Source organism: Lathyrus oleraceus, chromosome 4 (assembly GCF_024323335.1).
Source record: "Lathyrus oleraceus cultivar Zhongwan6 chromosome 4, CAAS_Psat_ZW6_1.0, whole genome shotgun sequence".
In the NCBI taxonomy this organism is placed as follows: Eukaryota; Viridiplantae; Streptophyta; class Magnoliopsida; order Fabales; family Fabaceae; genus Lathyrus; species Lathyrus oleraceus.
The window spans coordinates 36,684,907-36,708,235 of NC_066582.1; the positions used below are offsets into that span (position 1 = coordinate 36,684,907).

The 23,329-nt window shown below is 32.5% G+C and overlaps 2 protein-coding genes across 2 annotated transcripts; one reads left to right on the forward strand and one right to left on the reverse strand.

Annotated features, from left to right (window-relative positions):
• Window positions 1-13,640: 13,640 nt before the first annotated feature.
• Window positions 13,641-15,033, forward strand: LOC127138672 (uncharacterized). Its single transcript, XM_051065162.1, has 2 exons — window positions 13,641-14,702; window positions 14,792-15,033. Exons 1-2 carry the CDS (start codon window positions 13,923-13,925, stop codon window positions 14,930-14,932), a joined length of 921 nt encoding a protein of 306 aa, XP_050921119.1. The 5' UTR covers window positions 13,641-13,922; the 3' UTR covers window positions 14,933-15,033.
• A 1,543-nt stretch (window positions 15,034-16,576) lies between these two features.
• LOC127138673 (mediator of RNA polymerase II transcription subunit 20a) lies at window positions 16,577-21,709 on the reverse strand. Its single transcript, XM_051065164.1, has 4 exons — window positions 21,483-21,709; window positions 21,083-21,404; window positions 20,897-20,986; window positions 16,577-17,048 (listed from the first exon to the last, which is right to left on the reverse strand). The coding sequence occupies exons 1-4, from the start codon at window positions 21,494-21,496 to the stop codon at window positions 16,809-16,811; spliced, it is 666 nt and encodes a 221-aa protein (XP_050921121.1). The 5' UTR covers window positions 21,497-21,709; the 3' UTR covers window positions 16,577-16,808.
• Window positions 21,710-23,329: the final 1,620 nt, after the last annotated feature.

Here is a 23,329-nt window from a genome sequence, read left to right on the forward strand (position 1 = left end):
TTCAACAAACACATCGTTTGACCACCACCATGTTAGGAAGACTTTCAATACAAGGAGTTGATCCCTTACTCGAGCCATCAGCTCTGATACCACTAATGGATCATGAGAAAAAGCATCCACGTTGAATCAATAGCAACACACAAGTGATATAAATATCATATATTCATCCAAAATCTTAAAAGGATGAGTATATGAGTCATCTCACTTATAAAGTGTTCAACCTCCACTTTTGTATAAATGCAAAACTTTCAATTCACATTTGTATCTCAACGCCTAACACGTCTTACGATAAATAGAACAAAAATCATTAATAATAAGGAAATTATAAGACGATATATAATGATAATACAATACTTTATTGATTACATATGTTGGCATAATCCATCAATTAAAATAAATATGAGAAAGTTTTTGAGGATGTGTTGTTTGCAAACACTAAAAACTAATTTATATTTTGCGATCATATCAAACTTTATTTTCATCTCCTAAATATCTTTATCAATATAAATTATTTTAAAAAATCTATTGTTTTTGTCATAGTCAAATGATTTGAGAATGAAAATATTTTGTATAAACATTTGAATTCGAATTCAAGTCATCGTATTTTCTTCTTCCTACAAATATTTATTCAAATATATATTAGTCACAAAGTCAATAATTCTTTTAAAGAAACTATTATATTTACCTTTCATTATTTGTCATTTTGCTATTTAAGTATTTAACTAAAAAGAGTTTGTTAAATTTCATTGCATAGAAACAAATTTATTCTAATATGAACAATGTCGAACACTACAAATAAAATTTACTTTAATCTTAAATTATCTAACGAAGTATTAATAAAAAGAGAAAATAGAATATGCAATAATAAAGTAAAATTATTTTACATTATCAACCAATAACTATCGTATATTCTATCATATCACATATTATAATTTTTAAATTAATGATATAATATAATAGATTGATGAACTTCTATTAATAATAATATAAAATTATTTTACATTATCAATGCATACTAATTAAACTCAAATAAAAAAGTAAACACTTCCTATTGAATTTTATCTAAAAAGAAAATTGAATGAAAGGTAAATAACTTAAATTGGAATAAAAGGGAAAACAATTTGATCAAATCAAATTTACTTTTATTGTTATCAATTTTTTTAACTAGAAAAAAATTTGGCTGACTATTTCCTCATAGTATTAATATCATAAACCATTAAACATAAATATTGTGTTAACATTAACATAGTATTAATTATTTTACAGAAACACGTACATTGTCACGTGGCTGTGAGTTCTGACACCAACAAGTCCTTGCACCTATGCTAATACCTTTATACTTTTCAACATTTTTACAATAAAACAAAACTTAAATCTTGTCCCAAATATGAATTAATAATAAATAAAAATCAGTTGTTATTGTTAACACACACGTTTCACTTCTCTTTAATTTTTTTTATCATAAAGCTTTTTCAATTTTGTACTTGCATGATTCCTTCAGTCTACTCCAGTTTTGAATCTTTTCTTAAAACAAATAAATATAAGATATTTTTAGAAACTTTTCATGTGGGTGTAACTGTAGTAAATGTTAATAAATGAAAAAAAATCTAACAAAAATATAGCATCATAGCAATATGTACAAGTACAGACACACTAGTGGGGCTCTATTTTTTAATGCAATTTGCCAAACTTATATCATAATGGACTTACTTCTATTATAAGCCTGAATTTTTTGAAATATTTATTATTGTGTAACATTTAAAGAAAAAAATAGCTTATAACTTAATTTAAGAAACTGGATGGTTACTACCATTCTATAAGGTGTAGGCTATATTAAGTAACATTATTTTACTTTATAATGGAATTATGTATAGTAACATTGTTTTACTTTACAGCTTTAATTTAATAGTTGTACATATTGTTGGTGTTATATCATATTGGAAATTGTGATCATTGTAATTTTTACCTTTTATGATAGTATTATAAAATTGAAATTTTGCTTTATTTAACTTCATTTTTACTAAACATTTGCCTTTTATATCTCACATCTTAATTGGGTTAATCAAAATTTGCTCATAGAAAACGAAAGAGCATTAGACTAGACAAACATCTTCTCAAATATATATTTTGTTTTAAAGTCTTTTTTGCTCTTACATAAAATATTAGTAATTGTATTTAATATTTCACAATTTGCAATAAAAATATACTTGAAAAAAAGCTTTAAGAGTAATCACAAGTTCACTACTTTTGATTTATTTGTATTTTTCTTACAAAATTATGTTTTGTTATATATCAAAATTTGTATTTAGAATTTTAGAAGTGCAGATATTTAGTATGACGGCACTAAATGAATCTGTAACATTAATATTTTTAGTATTTAAGTCTGTTAGATCTAAAATGAATATAATAAAAAGCGGAAATCAAAAAATTTATCTTGAATTATATATTTTAAATTATTTTTATTAAATATATGCATGATTACAGATAAATTAATTATTTAAATTTGTAGTGTTTAATAAAATTTACAAATAAATCAATTGATAAATATGAAATAATATAAAACAAAATTTAATTAATAGATGTTTTTAAAAATAAAATACACAAAAAAATGTAATGGAAGCTAGAAGCTAGGCTAACTTTCTTATAGCATAAGCTATTTTAAAAAATTCGAGATGACTCGATAAAAATATGTAAATTTAAAATCTTATGCAAATTATTATTATAATCGTAATGATTATACAATTAATTTAGAAAGAATATAAGATTAAAAGATGCATCTATAAAATTATTGAGTAACTTTGATATTTTCAATAAAAGGGAAAACAACTTTTAATATCAATTTTGATGTAATTGAGAGGGTAGTTATTTTGATTAGCAATAAAAAAAAATACAAAATAATGAAGACATGTCGTCTGGTGGGCCGCCGCCGCCGTAAAGGCCGCCGTTCTAGTGAGTGTCTACTGCCTATATGTAGAACGCGGCCACCGCTACCCTTCCACCACTGCCCTGTTTTGTCTTATTCTTGGAAAAAAAATTCTCCAAATTAAATGATTCTTCAAATAATTCATACCTTATCGCCGTTATTCACAGGCAATATGACATAAACTTAATGATGTAGTATAATGTCACAAAAATAAATGCAATACACTATTTATTTTTGTTGGTGAAAGTTATAAAACAGTTTTAATTAATATTAGCCTCCTTCGTAATTAGATGTATGTCTGACACTAAAATAAGAGGATTTGGATTTATACAGAGCCTCTTATTGTCATACACTTCTTAATGAACATATGCGTAGACAATAAGAAATAATTATAATTAATACTCCCCGATGCATTGCCAATAGGAAATAATTCATAATTAATACTCTTCATTTTAAAATAATTATTATAATAAATTATTTCACACTGGTTAAAAAGTATAATAAATAAAAAAGAAAGAATAATATTTTTATTAAATTATCCTTGTTTATTATTGATGTATTCGAATTATCATAAATGTAAAATGAAAGAATAATAAATTAAAAATATTAATTAGAATACATAATTAAAAAATAAATATTAAAATTGTATTGAAAACTAAAATGTGATACTTATTTGAGACAAATAATTTTATCCAACAATTATTTTGGGACTGTGAGAGAATGATATATAATTAGCACGTCTAAAAAAATATAAATTAAGTATTAATATTTAATACATAAAAGATGTAATTTATGTATCAATATCTTAAACATTTGATATTTTAAGTAGAGATGTATCGGTTGAATCTCTTATGATCCGATTTTTTTTAAATGATCGATTTTTTTTAAATAATCATATTTTTTAAATTATATATCAAAATAATCATCCTTTTAAATAAAAGTAACCATATTTCAAAACAAACAACAAGAGGAATAGCCACTCTAGGTAGCGCGTGCATTATAAAAGTGTACATATGCGTCATAGAGGATGGTGAATGCATCTACATGATGTCATTGCAAGTGGGGCATGTTCGCATTCACTAGAAGCATACCCACATGCACTACTCCTTTATTTTTATTTTTATTTTTTTATTTTAATTTTAATAATTTTAATTTAAAAAATTGAAATAAAAAAGAAAATTAAAACTAATTTATAATATTATTTCATAAGATTTAATTACACAACAATTGAATAGAAAATCAATGATTCGTCTAATCGAAATGTCCCCCCAGTTCCATATCCCAGCGCATTCACCTGTCTTCGAGGTCTCAACAATTTCCCTGAGGTGTTTGGGATCTTTGAGTATTGGCATGAGGAAAAGGTGGTTGGTGTGAGGGTCCTGACGTATTTGACATATTCTCAAACATTTCTCCCCAATGGTGTTGCCGTAATTGAGTTCGGTGCTCATGTTGTCGTAGTTGGATCATTATGGTTAGGTTATGTGTGGGCGGTATGGTTTGTTGAATTGGGACATTGAGTCGTTTTAGAAATGAAGCAATGGTTCTTGTGGTGTAAGAAAGTCATATAGTGGTTGAGTACTTTAGCGATGGGATGTTTTGGTGTTCATTGGTAGGGGGCTATGGTGGGATGGGGTGGAATCGTATGAATTATCGTGGCTATAGAAAGATGTGTTAGTTGCATATGGTTGTTGGTGGTATGGGTCATTCTCTTGGTTTTGTGTTTAGGTGTGTGGCATCAATTGGTTGTGAGATAGGTGTTTGGTGGTTGGGTGTATATGGTATGGTGACATTATGAGGGTGGTCGTTGGAGTTGGCATGTTCTCAGCATGTTCAGGCTGACAACATCTTACCAGAAAAGGAGTGACTCTTGGGAGATAGGTTCTATGGGTCCATCTCACACTTGCATAATCACCAATTCGATGTAGGATCATCACAAACTCATCTCTCAGTTAATATGTGATGAAATTGTGTCTGCCATTAGCGACAACCTGTCATTGAAGGTGAGTACAATAATCTTTCATATCGTTACTCGATACAATTTATACTCCCTCGTACAGGAAGGCATGAATATCTAGGACTAAGGCGTTTGAACAAGTATTCAGAAATTGGGAGGATTCGTACAAAGAACTTCCACAATACTTGGTGGCACTTAAGCAATATGCTTCAGGGGTTGTTGCCATTTTGGAGACCTTGCCGGCATATACCCCAAACAGTACTTGTGTTAATGGAAATGGCATATTCCACCGACTCTTCTGGGCATATGAACCATGCATAAAAGGTTTTCCTTTCTGTAGACCTATCATGCAAATTGATGGAACATGGTTGTATGAGAAATATAGGAACGCTACTCATGACAGTGACACAAGATGGCAACTACAACATTTTTCTTATCGCCTTTGCTCTGGTTGAATGGAAGACTGATGGTGGATGAAGTTTTTTCCTAAACCTCTTTGAAAATATGTACATTTTGGTTTGAAAATGGTGTTGTTTGAAAATGGTGTTGTTTGTAAAAGATTGGAGGGATGGGAAAAGAAGTATATTTTCCTTATTTTTATGTTTGTCAAGACTTTTGAAGTCTCATGCCTACGTATCAATAAAGTGCAATGGAGGATCAAAACCTCGTAGTTCATGGTAAAAATAAAAAATGGAGTTTGTTTTGATTCATTTTTATGGAAAAGACATTTTGTCATTATAAGGAGAATACTCAACTCGTCACCCACAAGTATGAGAACTTTGCACCATCATGAGAAGGGCTCCAACTTGGATAAGGATCAACAAGTATGCTACTAGTTCTCACAGATGAAAAAAATTATCATTACTATTATGGAGATAGGAGAATTATATCTCAACTATGGAAATGACTCATGTCTAACACCTTGAGAAATGTTTTAAAAGGAAAAGTGCATCAAAGGCACAAAAATTATTTGAATGAGTTATGCATTTTTAAGTCTTTTAAAATTGATCTAAATATGCTTAAGATGAATTAGCATTTATTGGGAAAATGTTTTAAAAATCACTTGACAAAAGCCAAGGTTTATTGAGAAAAATGATTCAAGTTAGAAAGCAAGAAGGTTTTGAAAAAAAGAGAAGATTTTGAAAATTAAAGAAAGGGAGGAGAATAAGAGACTATCCTAAAGCATAAAGTAAAATCTATGGAGGAAAGATCTAACCAAGAGATAGCAAGCGTTATGACATAAGTCAAGAAATAATTTCCTCCTTTGGATTAAGCCTCAAGCAAGCCAAAATAAGCAAATAATAATTCATGTATCAGATGAAACCAAAGTAGTTCAACCAAGTCTCCAAGAGAAATTCCAAAGTCAAAGGTCCCTGGTGAAGTCTAGGGTCTCAGAATGACAAGTTCCAAAGCAAGGGTCAATATCCTAATTCTAAGTCCATAGTTCCACAATTATGTCAAAGATAGTAACCACAAGTCCATGAGTCAGGAGAAACAAGTTTCTTTTTAGGTTTTTTCTTATTAGTGTCTTCTTTACAATGATGTGCATAAAGTACAAAATGGACAAGAAAAATAAACGATAAAATCACAAATAATATGATATAGGATGCTAAATGTAAAGAAAAAAGTAAATGACATAAAATAAAGACATAAAGTAAATGACATTTGAGGTAAAGGGTAATACAAGTAAAATGTTAGTAAATGTTGTTAGTAATAAAAAATGAAAAGATGTCTTGGTCACTTTTCGGAGAACACTCAACTATACACTCACAAGCATAAAAATATGGACCTATACATCATTTGTGAGAAGGGCTCCAATCATTACGGAGATGCATCTCCTGTTATTAGCAATCCAAACATTGAAATATTCCGGAGATGGATCTCTGGAATTTCCTGCAACTTTCAGGTTCATAAATGGCGGTAATGCAGACCACCAAACCCCCAAAAATAATGCTTTGATCGTTATTTCTAACCATCAAACACGTTTTTCAGTATGTATAAACTATCACTCATGAAAAACTATATATTTCTTAACCTAATCATCAATTTCTACTCATTTATACAAGAACTCAAACAAGTTTACAAAAATAAAAAACTTATAAATTGAGAGTTTATTTCAGTGTTGAATGATGTCTTTAATGTACTTGATATTGATGGAAGAAGCTTTGAACTTGGTTGATTGATTTTGAGAAAATGTGAGTTGAGAGAGTTTGGAAAAAATTTAGAGTTTTTTTAGAAATGAGAAAGGAGAAGGGTTATTGCGTGTTTTAGAACCAATATCGTCTGGAAATGCATCTCCGTAATCTTTACGAAGATGCATTTCCAGAGTTTTTTAACATTAAGTCAAAATTCTATTTACTCGGGGTGTGCGTCCTGAGATGCATCTCTGGAAACTAAGAGCACTTTTGTATTTTCACGTGGTGCCCTAGTAATACATATGATGCATTAATAAATTCCCCAAGAAGAATCCTTATGGCCTGGAACTCCTTTTAGGTCATGGACCCAATTGGACCAAACACTAATAAATCGGGAAATTTCTTAATGCATCATATGTATTACTATGGCACCGTGTGAAATACAAAAATGTCCCCCAGATTCCAGAGATGTATCTTCAAACGCACGTTGAGAAAATAGAATTCTCACTTAATGTAAAAAAAGAACTACAGAGATGCATCTTCGTGTACATTCCAGAGATGCATCTCCGGACGGTATTTGTTCTAAAACGCGCCAAAATCTCTTCTCCTTCCTCACTTTTAAAAAAACAACTCTAAATATTTCTCAAACTCTCTCAACTCACATTCTCTCAAAACCAATCAACCAAGTTCAAAGCTTCTCCCATCAACATCAAGTATATCAAAGAGATCATTCAACACTGAAGTAAACTCACAATATGTAAGCTTTTGATTTTTGTAAACTTTTTTGAAGTTTTATATAAATTAGTAGAAATTGAATATTAGGTTAAGAAATAGATAGTTTTTGCATGATTGATAGTCTACACGTACTGAAAAATGTGTTTGATGGTTAAAAATAACGATCAATGCATTATTTTTGGGGGTTTAATGGTCTGCATTACCACCATTGACGAAGTTGAATGTTGTTGGAAATTCTGGAGATGCATCTCCATAAATTTTCAACGTTTAGATTCCCAGGAACCGGAGATACAACTCCAAAATTTATCTGTCTACTTTTGTTTTTTGCTTTTCTTGCTTGTAGGATTGCTTGTAGTAATTGTGTGACACTTGTCTGGTTTACTTATAGGCATTATGGCTTATAGAGACGACAAACTGAGGCACGGGAGGATTGCATAAAATGCATCTATCTGGAGGGAAAAGAGTCAGGTTTTAGAGGCTCTTGTTACCTCTAGCCTGGTTCATGTGAAGGCATCGACTTCTGGGGATCATATATCTCCACATTCTTCTTCCTGTGGGAGACAAGTGTCACCTACTGATGCATCACTGCCTCCATCTTCTCGTAGGCGACATGTTTCACCTATTCAGGCACACGGGGTACCCGAGTAACCTGAGGTACCTGAGGCACTAATGCCACCCCGGGCACCGGAGGGAACTCATGTTGATGAGTCAGTGCCACCTCAGATTGATGAGTCAGTGCCATCTTAGGCTGTTGAGGATGATGAGCCAGTGTCACCTTATTTATTTGGAGGAGGCCCTCCAGGAGATCCACTAAGACCAACTCATCGGGAGTTACTAGAGGAAGAGCAGGCACAGTTAGATCATACTCATGATATATTGCCTAGATGTCGTTGTATTATGGAGATTGTGCATGCAAACATTGACAGAGGTATCTTCCCCGATGGTTATGAGGTGAGGCAAGTACTATATGTCATTATGACTGAGGCACGAGAGACACTAATGTACCGGAGACATCATCAGAGGATGGGGGTAGAGGAGGCCGATGAGCTCTTGTTCGACATATGCAGTAGTTGATAGTATATGTACTTTGGATTTATTATAGATTGTATTGTATTTTTACTTATTTTGACTATGTTGTGTATTTCGACTTCATTGTGTATCGCCTGATGACTTATTTTGACCATCCAGATTTACATAGTTCATTTTTTACATATCGATTGTATTGTTTAATTCTCATCACATAACAGGGACCTTAACATCTATAGATCGTCATTTTCATCTGAGTAACCATAAAACTAACTTAACTTGCACTATTTTGACTATTTATGGAGATGGGTCTCCGTAAATCTTAAACGGAGATGCATCTCCGGAACAATAAACGTGTAAAGTGAGATTTTCATAGAGGGTTGTATGGGGTGTATTTTGAAATATTACGGAGATTCATCTCCGAATCAGTTAACATTTTGACTTAAGATAAGGTGCGTCCAAAGATGCGTCTTTGAAATCTGAGGGGCATTTTGGGTTTTCCACGGGGTGTTTTTACACCCCATACGGCGGGATAAGAAATTATCATAAACCGAGGGAATTACTCTTCAGGACACACTTAAAAATTTGAAAAATTATTTTTGGAATCTGCTGTATTTGTAAAATAAAAAATAGATGCATAAAACTAACATTAATTAACAACAATCATTGTTATGACATGCATTAAAAACATAACATTATATAGATAATCATTAACGTGAATTTAATAATACATTTCATCATCAAGTGATGGTTGAGGACATTTAAAAATCTTTAGAATATCTTTGGTCGATCTCGTAATTTTTGCATCCACCTTGATCAGACCTTTTGTTTTATAACGGTGAAATGTACTCCACATAACAGTTAAATCTTCATTCGTCTCCAGCTCAAACTTGTTGATTGTATCTTCCTTTCGCTATCAATCGATGGTGAACAATAATAGAGCTTCACAAATCTTCTATTGTCTGGGTACAAATTCTCTAGTATGATATTTATATCGGCAAGATGAGTGATCTCTGTAAACCAAAATTCAAGAAGGGGCTTTTCATTGTTGAAGTATACAAAAGCGAGATATGAATATTGAGACATTTGTGTGTGCTTGTGCTAACAAGATGGGGGACAATCATATTTATACAAGTTTAAAATCAATATGGACCTTAGAAACTCAATCTTGTCTTAGAGGATTTTCTGAAGATGTACTTCCAGACATACCTTGTTTCGTTTATAAAATCAGGGGTGTATACGGAAATATAGTTCAAAATTAACCCTTGTTAGTAACTTTTTTAGAAAATAAGATGCGTCTTAAAATGCATTTTCGAATTCAGCCCAAACTGTTCAGATAGAACCTGTTATAGATTCATAACCTATTATGAAACACAAAAGGATAAAAAAAATTAGAAAACTGAAATATACATTAAATTGTATGAAAACGTATAGTTTACATCGTTAATATCAATCCAACATTACATACAAAACATGTATCATACCTTAAATACTTTGTTAGGTAAAAACTAAAATGAATCAAAATATCTGTCACCACCTTAATTTATATCTATGGATGGTTCCTCCTTCGCTTTTTCTTATTTGATTCTCTTTCAATCAAAACATGTACTTGATGAATTATTCCATCCTATCCAAAAAGTTATCTAGTTATCTAGCCAAGTTTCAGCTTCCTTATGGAATGAGTTGTCCACTTCGGTGATGTTCGTGGTATAGGACATACCAATTTCAAATAAAAACTTGAACAAAATATAGTGATTTTGAACGTCATTCAATACATATAATGCGTCTGGATGGATTTTATGTGGGGCACTCCAAAGTGGAGATTTTTTTGAGGGGAAGTCGTATCTTGTTAGATCAATACACACCATATTATATGCACTTCATATACGATGACCCATTTCAAAGAAGCACGTTCATTTTCCTCTGGTGTCAGACCGTTAACATAAAGAATAAGAGGTTCATGAATTGCATCGAAATGTTCTATTTTTCCGTATAGTGTTGTGTATGATTCATTATGTGCCTTCAACACTTTAATAAGTTGTTAGTGGACAGGTGTATGATATTCTTCTCCTTTAAAAAGCAAAGGTCAAATAACATGATAGTTGTAGTTACCATCACCCTTAACATCTACAATTCGTTCAATGTATTTATACATAAAAACCGATATCTCTTCAATGTGTTTGATTTTTTGTAAGACGATGAAGTAAATGGTTTGTTAATGCGAACACCTTTGAAAATATTTTATTTTTGAGATTTTGAAGTCGAAGAATCCGGAAAAGTGTGTTAACGAGTTCAAAATAGGACGGAGACCGCATTGTTGAATTGTCACTCGATGTTGGTTTGACTTTCTTAGGAGCATCCTTTGTTTTTACCGGTTGCGAAGATGGTTTATAGATAGGCAATTGATAGCTCACATTTTGTGAATTATTATAAACCTTAATATTTGAGTTTATCTTTTTAATTTTGTTATTTATTAGTTTATTTTAACTCATTTTATTATTTTTAAGTAGATTATAAAGAGTACAATATATGCTCTTGTTTGTTAGTTTTTATGTATTTGTTATTTGTGTAGAGATGACTTCTGATGAGTCCTAAAACAATAGTAATGGAACATTGATTTAACCTCAATTGAAAGTGGAAAGTTGGAAGCAATGGAAGTCACAAAGAGTATACATTCATAGTTTTAGGACTTACGTGGCACCAATCTACGGAATGGAGTGCATTTGATTCAAATAGCAAAGGGATAAGAACAAGACACTATGTGACAAAAACTTTACACAATAATTCACACACTACAACACCATGTTTGACTACCTGCTTGCAAAAGACGAATGTAAAACACCGTCGTCTCAGTACATGCACTACTAGCCCGTCACAAGACACTTTGTCTCCCACATGCTTCTTGTACTTGGGTCTGCAATGGTATGAAAAGGAAGACTTTGAGGGAAAATTGTGAAAATTTTACCTTGTACCCCTACAATTAATCCCATACCCCTACAAAAATTTAAAAATTCCCATTTTACCCTTAATTGGTTTTAACCAATTTACCATTTCATTTTTACCATTCAGTTGAAAATTCCAAAAATTACACTTTCACACCCCTCGCACCGGAACACTTGCAAAAAGACTTCCGGTATGTATTTTTCCAAACCGGAAGACTTTTGGGAAGACTTCCGGAACACAAAAAAAGCAAACCGGAACACTTAAGGAAAGAGTTCCGGTTCACATAAAAAAATTTCAAAAAAAAATTGCATACCGGAACTCTTTGGAAAAGTGTTCCGGTTTGCTTTTTTTGTGTACCGGAAGTCTTTCTTTAAGTCTTCCGGTACGTGTTTTTTTTTTTTTTTTTTTTTTAAATTTTTTTTTTTTTAAATTTTTTTTTTTTTTAATTTTTTTTTTTTTTTTTACAGAAATGGAAAATCTTCCCAAAATATGTGTAGATACTACTGATGCGTTTATGACGACGGAAAGATTTGGTACACGAGAAGAGGTTATCAGATGGATTAAAGAGGTTGGAATCGACAATAAAGTAACTGTTATTATCAGTCGTTCAGATACTGAAACGGGGAAGAGAGGGAGAAGTAACAAAATAATATTTGGCTGTGATAAAGGTGGGAAACACAAGATTAGTGATAGTGGTACCCAAAGTGCGTCCAAGAAATGTGGATGTCCATTTAAAATCAGGTCGACTCCGGCGAAAGATGGATCTGGTTGGAAGATTGATGTAAAATGTGGGTTACATAATCATGGTTTACCTGATAGATTAGAAGGTCATTCGTTTATTGGTAGGTTGACCACAGATGAGAAGCAACATGTCGCTGATTTGGCAAAGAGACATGTAGCACCTAGAAACATTTTGCTTTCCTTGCAAGACAAGTTTCCTGAGAATGTCACTCGTATTACGCAAGTATACAAGCATAAGAGTGTGATAGAAAAAGAGATAAGAGGTCCAAGGAGTGAGATACAACATCTGTTTAAGCTTATTGAGGATGCAGGATATGTGTATTGGAGTAGAAAAAAGGATGACTCGGAAGTGGTGAGAGAGATATTTTGGGCACATCCTGATTCAGTGAAGTTGTTGAATATATTTCCGATTGTGTTAGTTATGGATAGCACCTACAAGACAAACAAATATAGACAACCTTTGTTTGAAATTGTTGGCATGACATCGACTGAGTTGACTTTTGCTGTTGGATTTGCATATATGGAGTCTGAGCAAACAGAGAATTTTTGCTGGGTATTGGAGAAATTAAAAGAGTTGTTTGTGAAGAAAGACATGTGTCCACAAGTGATTTTGACAGATAGAGATCTTGCTTTGATGAAAGCAATTGAAGTTGTGTTTCCCAACTCGATTAATTTGCTATGTAGATTTCACATTAACAAAAACGTTGGTGCCAAATGCAAACAACATGTGGTGAATGACCTGCAAAAGACGATAGACACATTATGGATGGAAGTTGTCTGGGCTAGTGATGAGGTTGAGTATGGTCAGCGGTTGCATCAACTTGAGCAAGCATGTGTTGATTATAGTGGATTTATTAATTATGTGAAAGACACATGGTTGACTCCACATAGGCATAGATTTGTTGGAGCATGGATTAATCGAGTCCTACATTTGGGTAACACAACGACTAATCGGTACGTCTTATAATTTTATATTTGATTTTTTTTTATGTTTTTTGATGTGTTATTTTCAATATCTGATATTTTTAATACTTGATATTTTCAATATCTAATGGTATTTTTTATATCTGATATTTTTAGGGTTGAATCTGCTCATTGGAAGTTAAAGCAGATGTTAGGAAACAGTATAGGTGACATGGTCAAATGTTGGGAAGCCATGAATAACAACTTAAGGTTACAACTGGGAAACATTAGAGCTTCATTTCAAAAGAGTTTTTACGAAGTTGAGAACGCGCACGTAAGTCCCTTTTATGGTTATTTGCGTGGTTCCGTATCTCGAGCTGCTTTGAGACGTATTGCTGAAGAGTTATTGAGAGTTGATTATGTTGGAACTAACAGACAAATATGTGGTTGTACTCTTAGAACATCTTATGGGTTACCTTGTGCTTGTGAGTTAGGAAGATACAGAGTAGGTGGTATACCGATACCCATTGATGCTGTTCATGTTCATTGGAGGAAACTAACTATGGAAGTTGAGTTAGAGATAGGTGAAGATGATGGATCAGAGGTGGATATGACAGCTGCAATGGATGAGTTGTGGAGACGATTTAGGTCATTAGATGTTGTTGGGAAAAGGGCATTAAGGAGTAGGGTATGTGAACTAGCATACCCAACAATGACAACATTGTGTCCACCACCTGAGAAAATAAAAACCAAAGGAGGAGTGAAGAAGAAAGGGAAAAAACCAGCAGATTATGATGTTTATAGGGACCCTTCGTATCATGAGTATGTTGATAAGGCATCTCAATCTTCACAAAGGCAATCTCAACCATCACAGACTTCGAAGAAGATCAAATTATCAAAGAAGCAACCACAATTCATTGTTCAATTTCCTAATCATATTAGGTCATACATTGAAGATGTAGTTAATGTTGAATCAGATGGTAATTGTGGATTTAGAGTCATTGCATCATTGCATGGATATGGTGAGGATGGTTGGTCAATGGTTCGCAGAGAGTTGGGGTTGGAATTAATAGACAAGGATAGGTCAACTTTGTATGACAAGTTATTTTCTAATCGGTTGTCAGCTGTGAGAGAATCTTTGATGATAGAATCGTTTGGTTCACAGCCACCTGAAAAATGGATGAGTCTACCAGATATGGGTTACTTGATAGCCAATCGTTATAATGTTGTACTTGTCTGTTTAGGCAATCCGTGCATCACTTTCTTTCCGATGACAAGTTCACATTCACCAAATGTCTCTATTTATTGCATTGGTTTTGTTAACCAGAATCATTGGGTTCAGGTATGTATTTATATGTCTAAATATTTTAATTATTCCAGTTAATATTTTATGTTATATGACTTAATCTTTTAATTATTTTACTTTATCAGGTTAACATGAAAGAGGGGTTTCCATTGCCACCGGTCACATTAGATTGGAAGAAATTTCGTTCTCATATAGCAACTACTTGGATGCTAGGATTTGCAGGACGTATGCAACATTGGCAATTACTTACACCTGTATTAGCATGATTATGTAATCAAAACATAAATATGTAATCAAAACATGAAATCTATATTATTATGTCTATTATATTCAAAGCTTAATACATATAATCAATGTGAACGAGAAATATGCAAAGCTTCAAATAAATCAGAAAACTGTGGATCTTCCTCTACAAGTGTAAAGGTCTTATCAGCAAATATGGTGGAACCCACCAACATCAATAGATATGCTCTAGTCGCATATGCCCAGCTGGAAGCAGCCCTATGATGTACGAATATATCATATAACCACTCCAACTTGTAATACGACCCCCTGCAGCTCCGAACATGTGACTGTGCCTGACTCTGTGACACTCCTAGGTAGTCAACAGCAAGTTCAACAGCTAGCTCTTCAGTCACATCCTGAGGACTCCAAAAGATACCCCTAATGGGCAAGTGAAGTAGACATGCGACATCATCTAAAGTAATGCTCATTTCACCAAACGGCATGTGAAATGAAGATGTCTCTAGATGTCATCTTTCCACAAATGCAGAGACAAGATTTGTGTCTATCTTGTTCAGACTCGTTCTCTGCAGTGAAGCTAAACCGGATCTAGATACCCAACTCTCCATCTGTGGTGGAAGAGCCAATGGAACCCTAGAATTCAACTTCAGTCCATGTCCGGCAACCTTCAACTCTTTCTTTGGTCCTCTTTCCTAAAAACAATTAAAACACATATTAGAAAACAAATTATAAAATATTCAACTATTATTCATTTTCAAATATAGTCCGTTTACTTACCTCACCGAACCATATATGTCGAGCAACATGATGCTCGTACTTCACCAAAAGCGATGTATCGTACGGCCCTCCTGGATATCCAGTCGGCTCAGCTGCAGCTGCAGATGAAGATGCACCCCGGTCTAACGTGCGGATTGGAATCCGGCCATCTGCACCTCTTCTTCGAACCACTGCAAAAATAATGTAAAAAAAAATAATTAAAAAAAAAAAAAAAAAAAAAAAAAATTACGTACCGGAACACTTCAAAGAAGAGTTCCGGTACACATCATCCAAACCGGAAGACTTGAAGAAAGTGTTCCGGTATACAAGTATACAAACCGGAAGACTTTCTAGAAGACTTCCGGTTCAGTGTCCATAAAAACAACAAACCGGAACACTTTAGAGAAGTGTTCCGGTATACACTTTTCAAACCGGAAGACTTACTCTTAAGTGTTCCGGTATACAATGCAAAAACGCCAAAAAATTTTCTTCTCCGGAAGTCTTCAACGAAAATGGTAAAAAAATTTTGAAACGGAAAATATACCCTATTTATATGAGGGTATTTTGGTCAAAAAAATTTAAATGTAGGGGTATGGTACAATTGTAGGGGTATAGGGTAAAATTTTCGAAAATTGTTGATTCCTTTGGGTTAAAATTCTCGAATATCCAAAAACCCATGATCCAAGACAACACAAAAGCCCTAGAAGGAAGTAACTATAAAAGTGGCTTTTGGAGGAAATGCAAGACGTTCAACAACTTTTTTGAAATATTTTTTAAATAAGCACATATCTTATATTTTGATGTGTATGGTTGCAAGCTGTTCGACCTCATTTAACTTATTTTGTTTTCTGAAAGTTTAATTGTTTGGGAATTACTTTTAAATACGAGAAATGATATTTAAACACTTAAAATTGATATCCAAAAGGTGTTATTTTATTATTTTAAGATGAATTTTTGAAGTTCATAAAAGTGTATAAGATTAAAAAGTAAAAGAGAGGAAGGATCAAGAGTTCTTCCTCTCAATTGTACCATCAGAAAATAAATAACAGCAGGATACATGGAACAAGAAACCATTTTCACAGTTTGATGAGGGGAAAAGTCTTCAATGGTCCCAACTAACTAACTAATTAACTCCTTATCTAATTAACTCCTTATCTGCCCTGACTGCACTGATGCAATTAATTGGGCCAATGCAGCAGCATACTGAACAGCTGTGTGTTGAAATGTGTAACGGTCAGAGAGCCCATATTCCGCAAAAACTGGTTCTGCTCGCATGAATTGACCTGGTAATGATTTTTTCGACAGCACTTCTCGCCATATTTCAATGAACTCTTCAAGAACTGGCTTGGCTACTTCAATTGAAGAAATAGGAAGATACTCAATCTGCAGAAAAAAAATTAACCAAACTTAACTTCTCGTACTTTAGTTAAAAATCAAATTAGATGGTGTCAATGTTGAGTATTTCGCAGAGGTAAGAGGAAAGAACCGATGAAAGGAAACCAGAAGAACATATATATGTACACTCCCAAAAAATAGTAACAGCGCCAAAAAAATCAAAAAACAGAATTCCTAAGATTTAGAAAACAGAATTATATATATAGAAGAAACTAAAATTCATATCTCAAGTTTTTCAAAAAATAGACATTATAAGGTAAATAAAATAGACGAGGCATGTCTTGAGTCCTTCAAAACATTCTGTTATAGTATGTTGTTTCCAAGTAAAAAAATAAAAGAGAAAAAATCTGAAGAAGAATAAGAGTGTGTGACAGAAGTGGTGAGAGGAAGAGAAGATGACATAGAGGGAGAAGAAGAAAAAATTCGGTGGAGAATAGAAAGATTGCAACGTGCTTTATTTTTACAAATATTTAATTTATTATAGTATTTAATCAGAATTATAATTCTTTTAATAAGGGTAGGAAACTACCCGGATTATTTATAACAAAAATCTGCAATTTCTGCCATACCACCATGAACATTAAACTCGTGGCTGACGCCGCAATGCAAAATCCACAACGCCACAACTTTTCTATGGTGCTATGTTAAATTTCCACAATCACAAATCACAGTCTGCCATAACCACAATTTGACAACACTGGTTACAGTAGACCACTAAACTGCTACTTGAAACTGCTATAGTGTGCAATCACGGCATATTGACAACATAGCTAAGCAGATCAATAGAAGGCTTTCTCATCTTTAAGCAAAGAAGCCATTACATAAAAGACTTCATCAAAAAGATACCTTTGGATTGCTAAATAAAAGAGTAGACAAAATAAAAGAGCAACAGATTCATCATTGTCATTTAAAAATATTCCCAAAAGAAAAAAATTATATCGAACAATTAGATGGTGGATGTGATTAAACAGAAAACAGCTATATGATACCTAAGAGGAAAATGCTTCAACTAGACTTCCACCAGTCAGTCTAAAGTGCAAGTTCTATGTATTCTGCTAAATGTCCTAATATTGTTTAGAACGCTAGAACCCAGTCAATGTTGCTGATCAGGGAATTCTTCCTCATTGTCAAGTTCTATGACATCGCAGGAGTCTAGTCGATGGCAAGGCAAATGACTGCGTCATACTTTTGACAGCTTTGTGACCGAAGGAAGATTGTCAAGATTGAGATCTTGCATACGATTAGGAAGGGATAGCAAAATCGTAAACATAAGATTATAACCAAGATTGGAGATTCTAGCCATGGTTTTAAATTGCGGTTGCGGTCACGGTTGCGATTACTATCAATGCGGTTTCTGCAATGCACATTGCGACCGTTGCAACGTGAATTTTGATCTAGAGGTTTTTGAAATAAACTATTGAAAAATACTTTAATGTAATAATTTTTCATTACATCATAAGTAAATTGAGGGTTCTGGAATTTTGAGATTTAATGAAAATACTTTAAGAAACACGCGCGAAGTTGCCTGATGCAATTCATAATGCGGCCAGACATGTGATTTTAAATCACACCGCATTTGTGGTCCAATGCGGTTGCAGAGACTACCGCATCAACAATATTGCAGTCGCAATTGCAGTTACAGACCACAATTTAAACCCATGATCTTACCCAATTATCTTTGCAAGATGGAGAAGGGTGGCAAGATCGTAAAACACAAGATCGTAAAAAAATCATAGCATTCTACTAAAATGAAAAAAAAAATACTATATATTTGAAGTACTTTTACAAAATATTTTGGTAGGCAAGTGTATTTGTGGGAAAATGACCTTTTTTTCACATTCTTCAGACAATTGAATTTTTATGCTTTATTACCATTTACCACATTAAACATTTGTTAGACATTAGGGACATCCTTAGCCCATGTCTAGGTTTATCTTAAGCCCATTATATAAAACAAACCCTACATCTAAGATGTTTCCTCTCAAAACCCTAAATCTGAAATTTCATTTCAAAAGGCATACATTCAACGCCGTCGAACAGTAACTGTTGTGCCTCAGCATCTTGTCATCCACATTCTTCATTTCTTTCTTATTTCTTCTTACCCGTTTCTTCCCGACTTGTAATGATGGTGGCCTGAAAAACAGACGATCGTGGTCGAAACTAGCAAGAATCATACATAATCAACGATGTCGCGGTTTTTCAGAATTTGGTTACGATATTACAGCGATCTTACTTGATCTTGCTACAATAAACATTTCTACTTAAGATCTAGATTGTCGGGGATGAGCGAGATGGCAGAATTGTAAGATTTTACGATCTAGATTGAGATCTTGACAACCTTGTGAAGGACATCTTTGATGAAGCAATTTCTAGAATTAAGGAAAAAACTTCAAAAACTTTTTTTAAAAATTTTAAACTAGTGCATCAGATAGCAGACGGAGGTTTCAGGGCTTTTCATCTCAAAGTAATTCAATGACTTTGTGTTCTATCCAAGGTCTCAACCCCTGCCGGTTGAAAAATGCTGCCTTGAGAACACAAGAAACAATGTTGAATCTCTAAAGATTGATTTAATGCAAAGGGAAAGAAAAACAACAGAAAAAACATAAAATGAGTTATGGGATTAATAGAGGGAAACAAGACACAATGGATCCCACTTCCCCAAACACTAAAGCCTCTTCCAAAAGGGGCGATGCTACAAATCTGATTAGGGACAAAACAGATAGAACCATTACTCAAAGGCCATGGACGGGGAGGAGGAGTAGGTGGAGGAGTAGGGTTGCTGCATGGAGTCAGCAAAGGGTGCAGTTCAGCATGGAGATTAAGCAAAAAAGACTCATTTGTAAACATTATTAAATCTTTTGCTCCCAATTCTCCTTAATAAATACCCCAAGTGTATCACTTCGCCTATGGTACATGATAGGAGCCGTTATTTTATTTATTTAGTTTTTGAAAGACACGTGTTAGTAAATAACGTTATTAATACAGTTTGCTAGAAAGGACAAAGTAAAAAAAGGTATCAAATCAAGAAACTATTTCTTCATTTGCACCATGTAAGTTACCCGCTATTGCAGCCAGCCTAACAATGCATCATCGACACCACGTAAGGAGCATAATATGAACCTCAGAAGTTTAAACGAAAATGTCAAGATGCATGATTTCATTTGAACTCCAAAAGGGAATGTCATTCAAATGAAAGCAATAAATCTTAGCCTCAAAAATTTTGAAGGAAGAATTACCAACACCAGATAAAGCTCATTATCTCGTGACATCAAAGGGTCATCTGGATGAGGCGCATTCAATGGAAGAAAATAAGTTGGGTATAACTTTTAACTAACGATTTCAAACAGCATCGTACTAACATATATATGACTAGCGGAATCAAAAGGGAACTAAAGATAAAAGAATCCCTCTAAATACATGGACTACTCGGGCAGTCAATTGTGGAATCACAAACTTTGGGGTTGATCAGTCTTGCTTATCATAAAGGAAAGCAAACTATCTCTCAATATCCGGCTATGAAGCATTGACACAAACATGAACACCGGACATGACACGTCGACACTACTAACACGTCAACACAAGTAATAATTTTAAAAATTGAGTATATTGAACATAATCACATACGTCAAAAATTGATGCTTAAAAAGGAGCAAGGTAGGATACATAGCTTATACATCAAAAATTGATATGTACACCCAAATTCATCATTCAACTCACTCTCGTGTGTCCGTATCCAAACATATATCATTTTATCTCAAACTTATTATTATCTAAAATAAATTTTCACCAACGTAACAACCAAACACACACTAACCAATGGAAGAAGAAATGGTTACCTCCATTAAAATGCCTCTGAGATTTTCAGCTTGATTAGGAACAACTTTAATCAGTCTCAACTGAAAGTCACCCAGTCTATACTGCAAACCCTGCACCATCACCACAAGAACAATCAAGCAAAAACACAAAAATTATAAGAATATAAGAAAATAACTGCAAAATTGGAAGGAAAAAAAATAGTAAACCTCAAAATTAAGTGCAACTTTAGATTTGTAAGACTGAAGTTTCTCCATGATAGTCAAAATTGAAGAATCAGCCTCAAGAACAAGCTTATGACCGCGAATGATGAAGTAATATTTATCAGGTTGTTCCATGAGAGATATTCCGAGAAAATCGCGAGGGAATTCGGCACTCATCGATTGATCTCGTACATTAGGTCTGTAGAAAGTGAGGGTGGATTTCCATCTTCCTTCTTTGACGCCGCTGAAAGTGTCGACGCACTGTGAGATTTCGTTCAGTATGTGGCTGTTTACTACCGATCCTTGACTCGGTTGCCAGTGAAGAATCCTAAAAACAACATTTTTATTTCAGTTTAAACTGAATATCAGAGAGAGAGGTAGAGAATATAAATGGGATTGATTGTACCATCTGACGGGCATCTTGAGGTTCTGGTTCCGAGGCCGTTGCCGGAAGGGACGACTGCTGCTACTCGCCTGGTTCCGAGGCCGTTGCCGGAAGGGACGACTGCTGCTACTCGCGATTTCCCAACTATCGTGCTTGGAAAGCAGTAGTTTTACAGATTTGAATAGGTTACTTATGGTACAAACCCTTTTTAGGTTTAAATCTTTGGGAATTTATATCTTTTTCAGTTTTTATTTTAAAGCTTAATCTTTCTTATTTATGATTATATAGTCGTTTGTAAATCTCTTTCATTTAATTTATTTTTATTTTGTAAATAATTTGAATTACAATTAAAATTAAACATACAAAAAATATCATTTATATTTGCGCATAAAAAATGGAGAGACGGTATTTCATAATATGAATGTGTAAAATATATATACTCATAGAGATTAAGATAATTTTAAAATGCAAATCCTGGTTCTCTACATTTAAAATTTACAATTTTTATTTGACTAATATTGCTCTTATTATTTCTAAAGATGGTGAACAACGTCTAAGGAGAGATGGGCATGTATCGGTTTTTAATTTGAATAATAATAGTTATTGATAATAAAAATCAATTTAGTCTTCTACATAAACTATGGCATTCTGGTTGTGAAAAAGTATATTTTGTATGATTTTAATGAAAAATTGATGTGACAATTTTCAATTGGATGATAAAGATTTTAGTCTCGTACATAAATAATCTTTGATCGCAAAGTTTTCTTCCTCTCTTTGAGAAATACACCATCTATCCATATCGAGAGAGTAAGATTTTGAAAGAATCAAAGGCAGAAATATATTGAGAGAGGGAGACTCTGAAAGAATCAAAAACAATATGATAATAGTTGAAGTTAAATTTTGATTTTTTGCTTATAATTTGGTATTTGGGTGTTCGGTTGGTTATTCCATATTTGATATTTTTGTGATTTATTTTTTGAGTTTTAAATTTTAGAATATTATGTTTTAAAATATTATTAAAATTAAATCATTTATTTTCTTAGAATTTCGAGACATGAACAGTAATTCGATTTTTGAAAAATTCACAATGTAAACAATAAATCAGAATAAACAATACAAAATAATAAATAATAATAATATTTCAAAATGGTTGGGTATTAAACACATCTAAACTACTTCATTTATTGAATACTAACGTCCATACGGACACTCTGTACCCTTTTATTTAATGTTAATTTTAATTGGAAGTTATATACGATATTATTTTAATAAACATACGTGAAAATATATACGATATTATTTTATTTAATGTTAATTTTAATTGGAAGTTATACAAGTAGTTAATAGTAGGAAGTTATATGAAAGATTATAATAGTGGTTTCAATAGAAGTTAATAGAAGTTATTACGTAAGTTATCTAAGGATAAAATTTCTAGAAAAATAGGCTACACCAAAACCAAAATTTCGCTTTATATATTATTATAGATATTGAGATGTTATATATATATATATATATAGATATATATATATATATATATATATATATATATATATATATATATATATATATATATATATATATATATATATATATATATATATATATATATATATATATATATATATATATATATATATATATATATATATATATATATCTATATATATATATATATATATATATATATATATATATATATATATATATATATATATATATATATATATATATATATATATATATATATATATATATATATATATATATATATATATATATATATATATATAAATAAATTATATATTTTAAATTAATTGAAATAATATTATTATTATGAAGATATTATTAAAAATTAGGTGAAAATAATA

Bases quoted from the DNA above. Each gene is read 5' to 3' on its own strand.
- LOC127138672 (XM_051065162.1), top strand. From the start codon at position 13,923: ATGGAAGTTGAGTTAGAGATAGGTGAAGATGATGGATCAGAGGTGGAT. The intron at 14,703-14,791 runs GTATGTATTTAT...TTACTTTATCAG, and splicing joins ACCAGAATCATTGGGTTCAG to GTTAACATGAAAGAGGGGTT.
- LOC127138673 (XM_051065164.1), bottom strand. The intron at 20,987-21,082 runs GTTTACTATTTT...GTGATGGTGCAG, and splicing joins AAGTTGCACTTAATTTTGAG to GGTTTGCAGTATAGACTGGG. The intron at 17,049-20,896 runs GTAACCATTTCT...TTTTTTCTGCAG, and splicing joins TCAGAGGCATTTTAATGGAG to ATTGAGTATCTTCCTATTTC.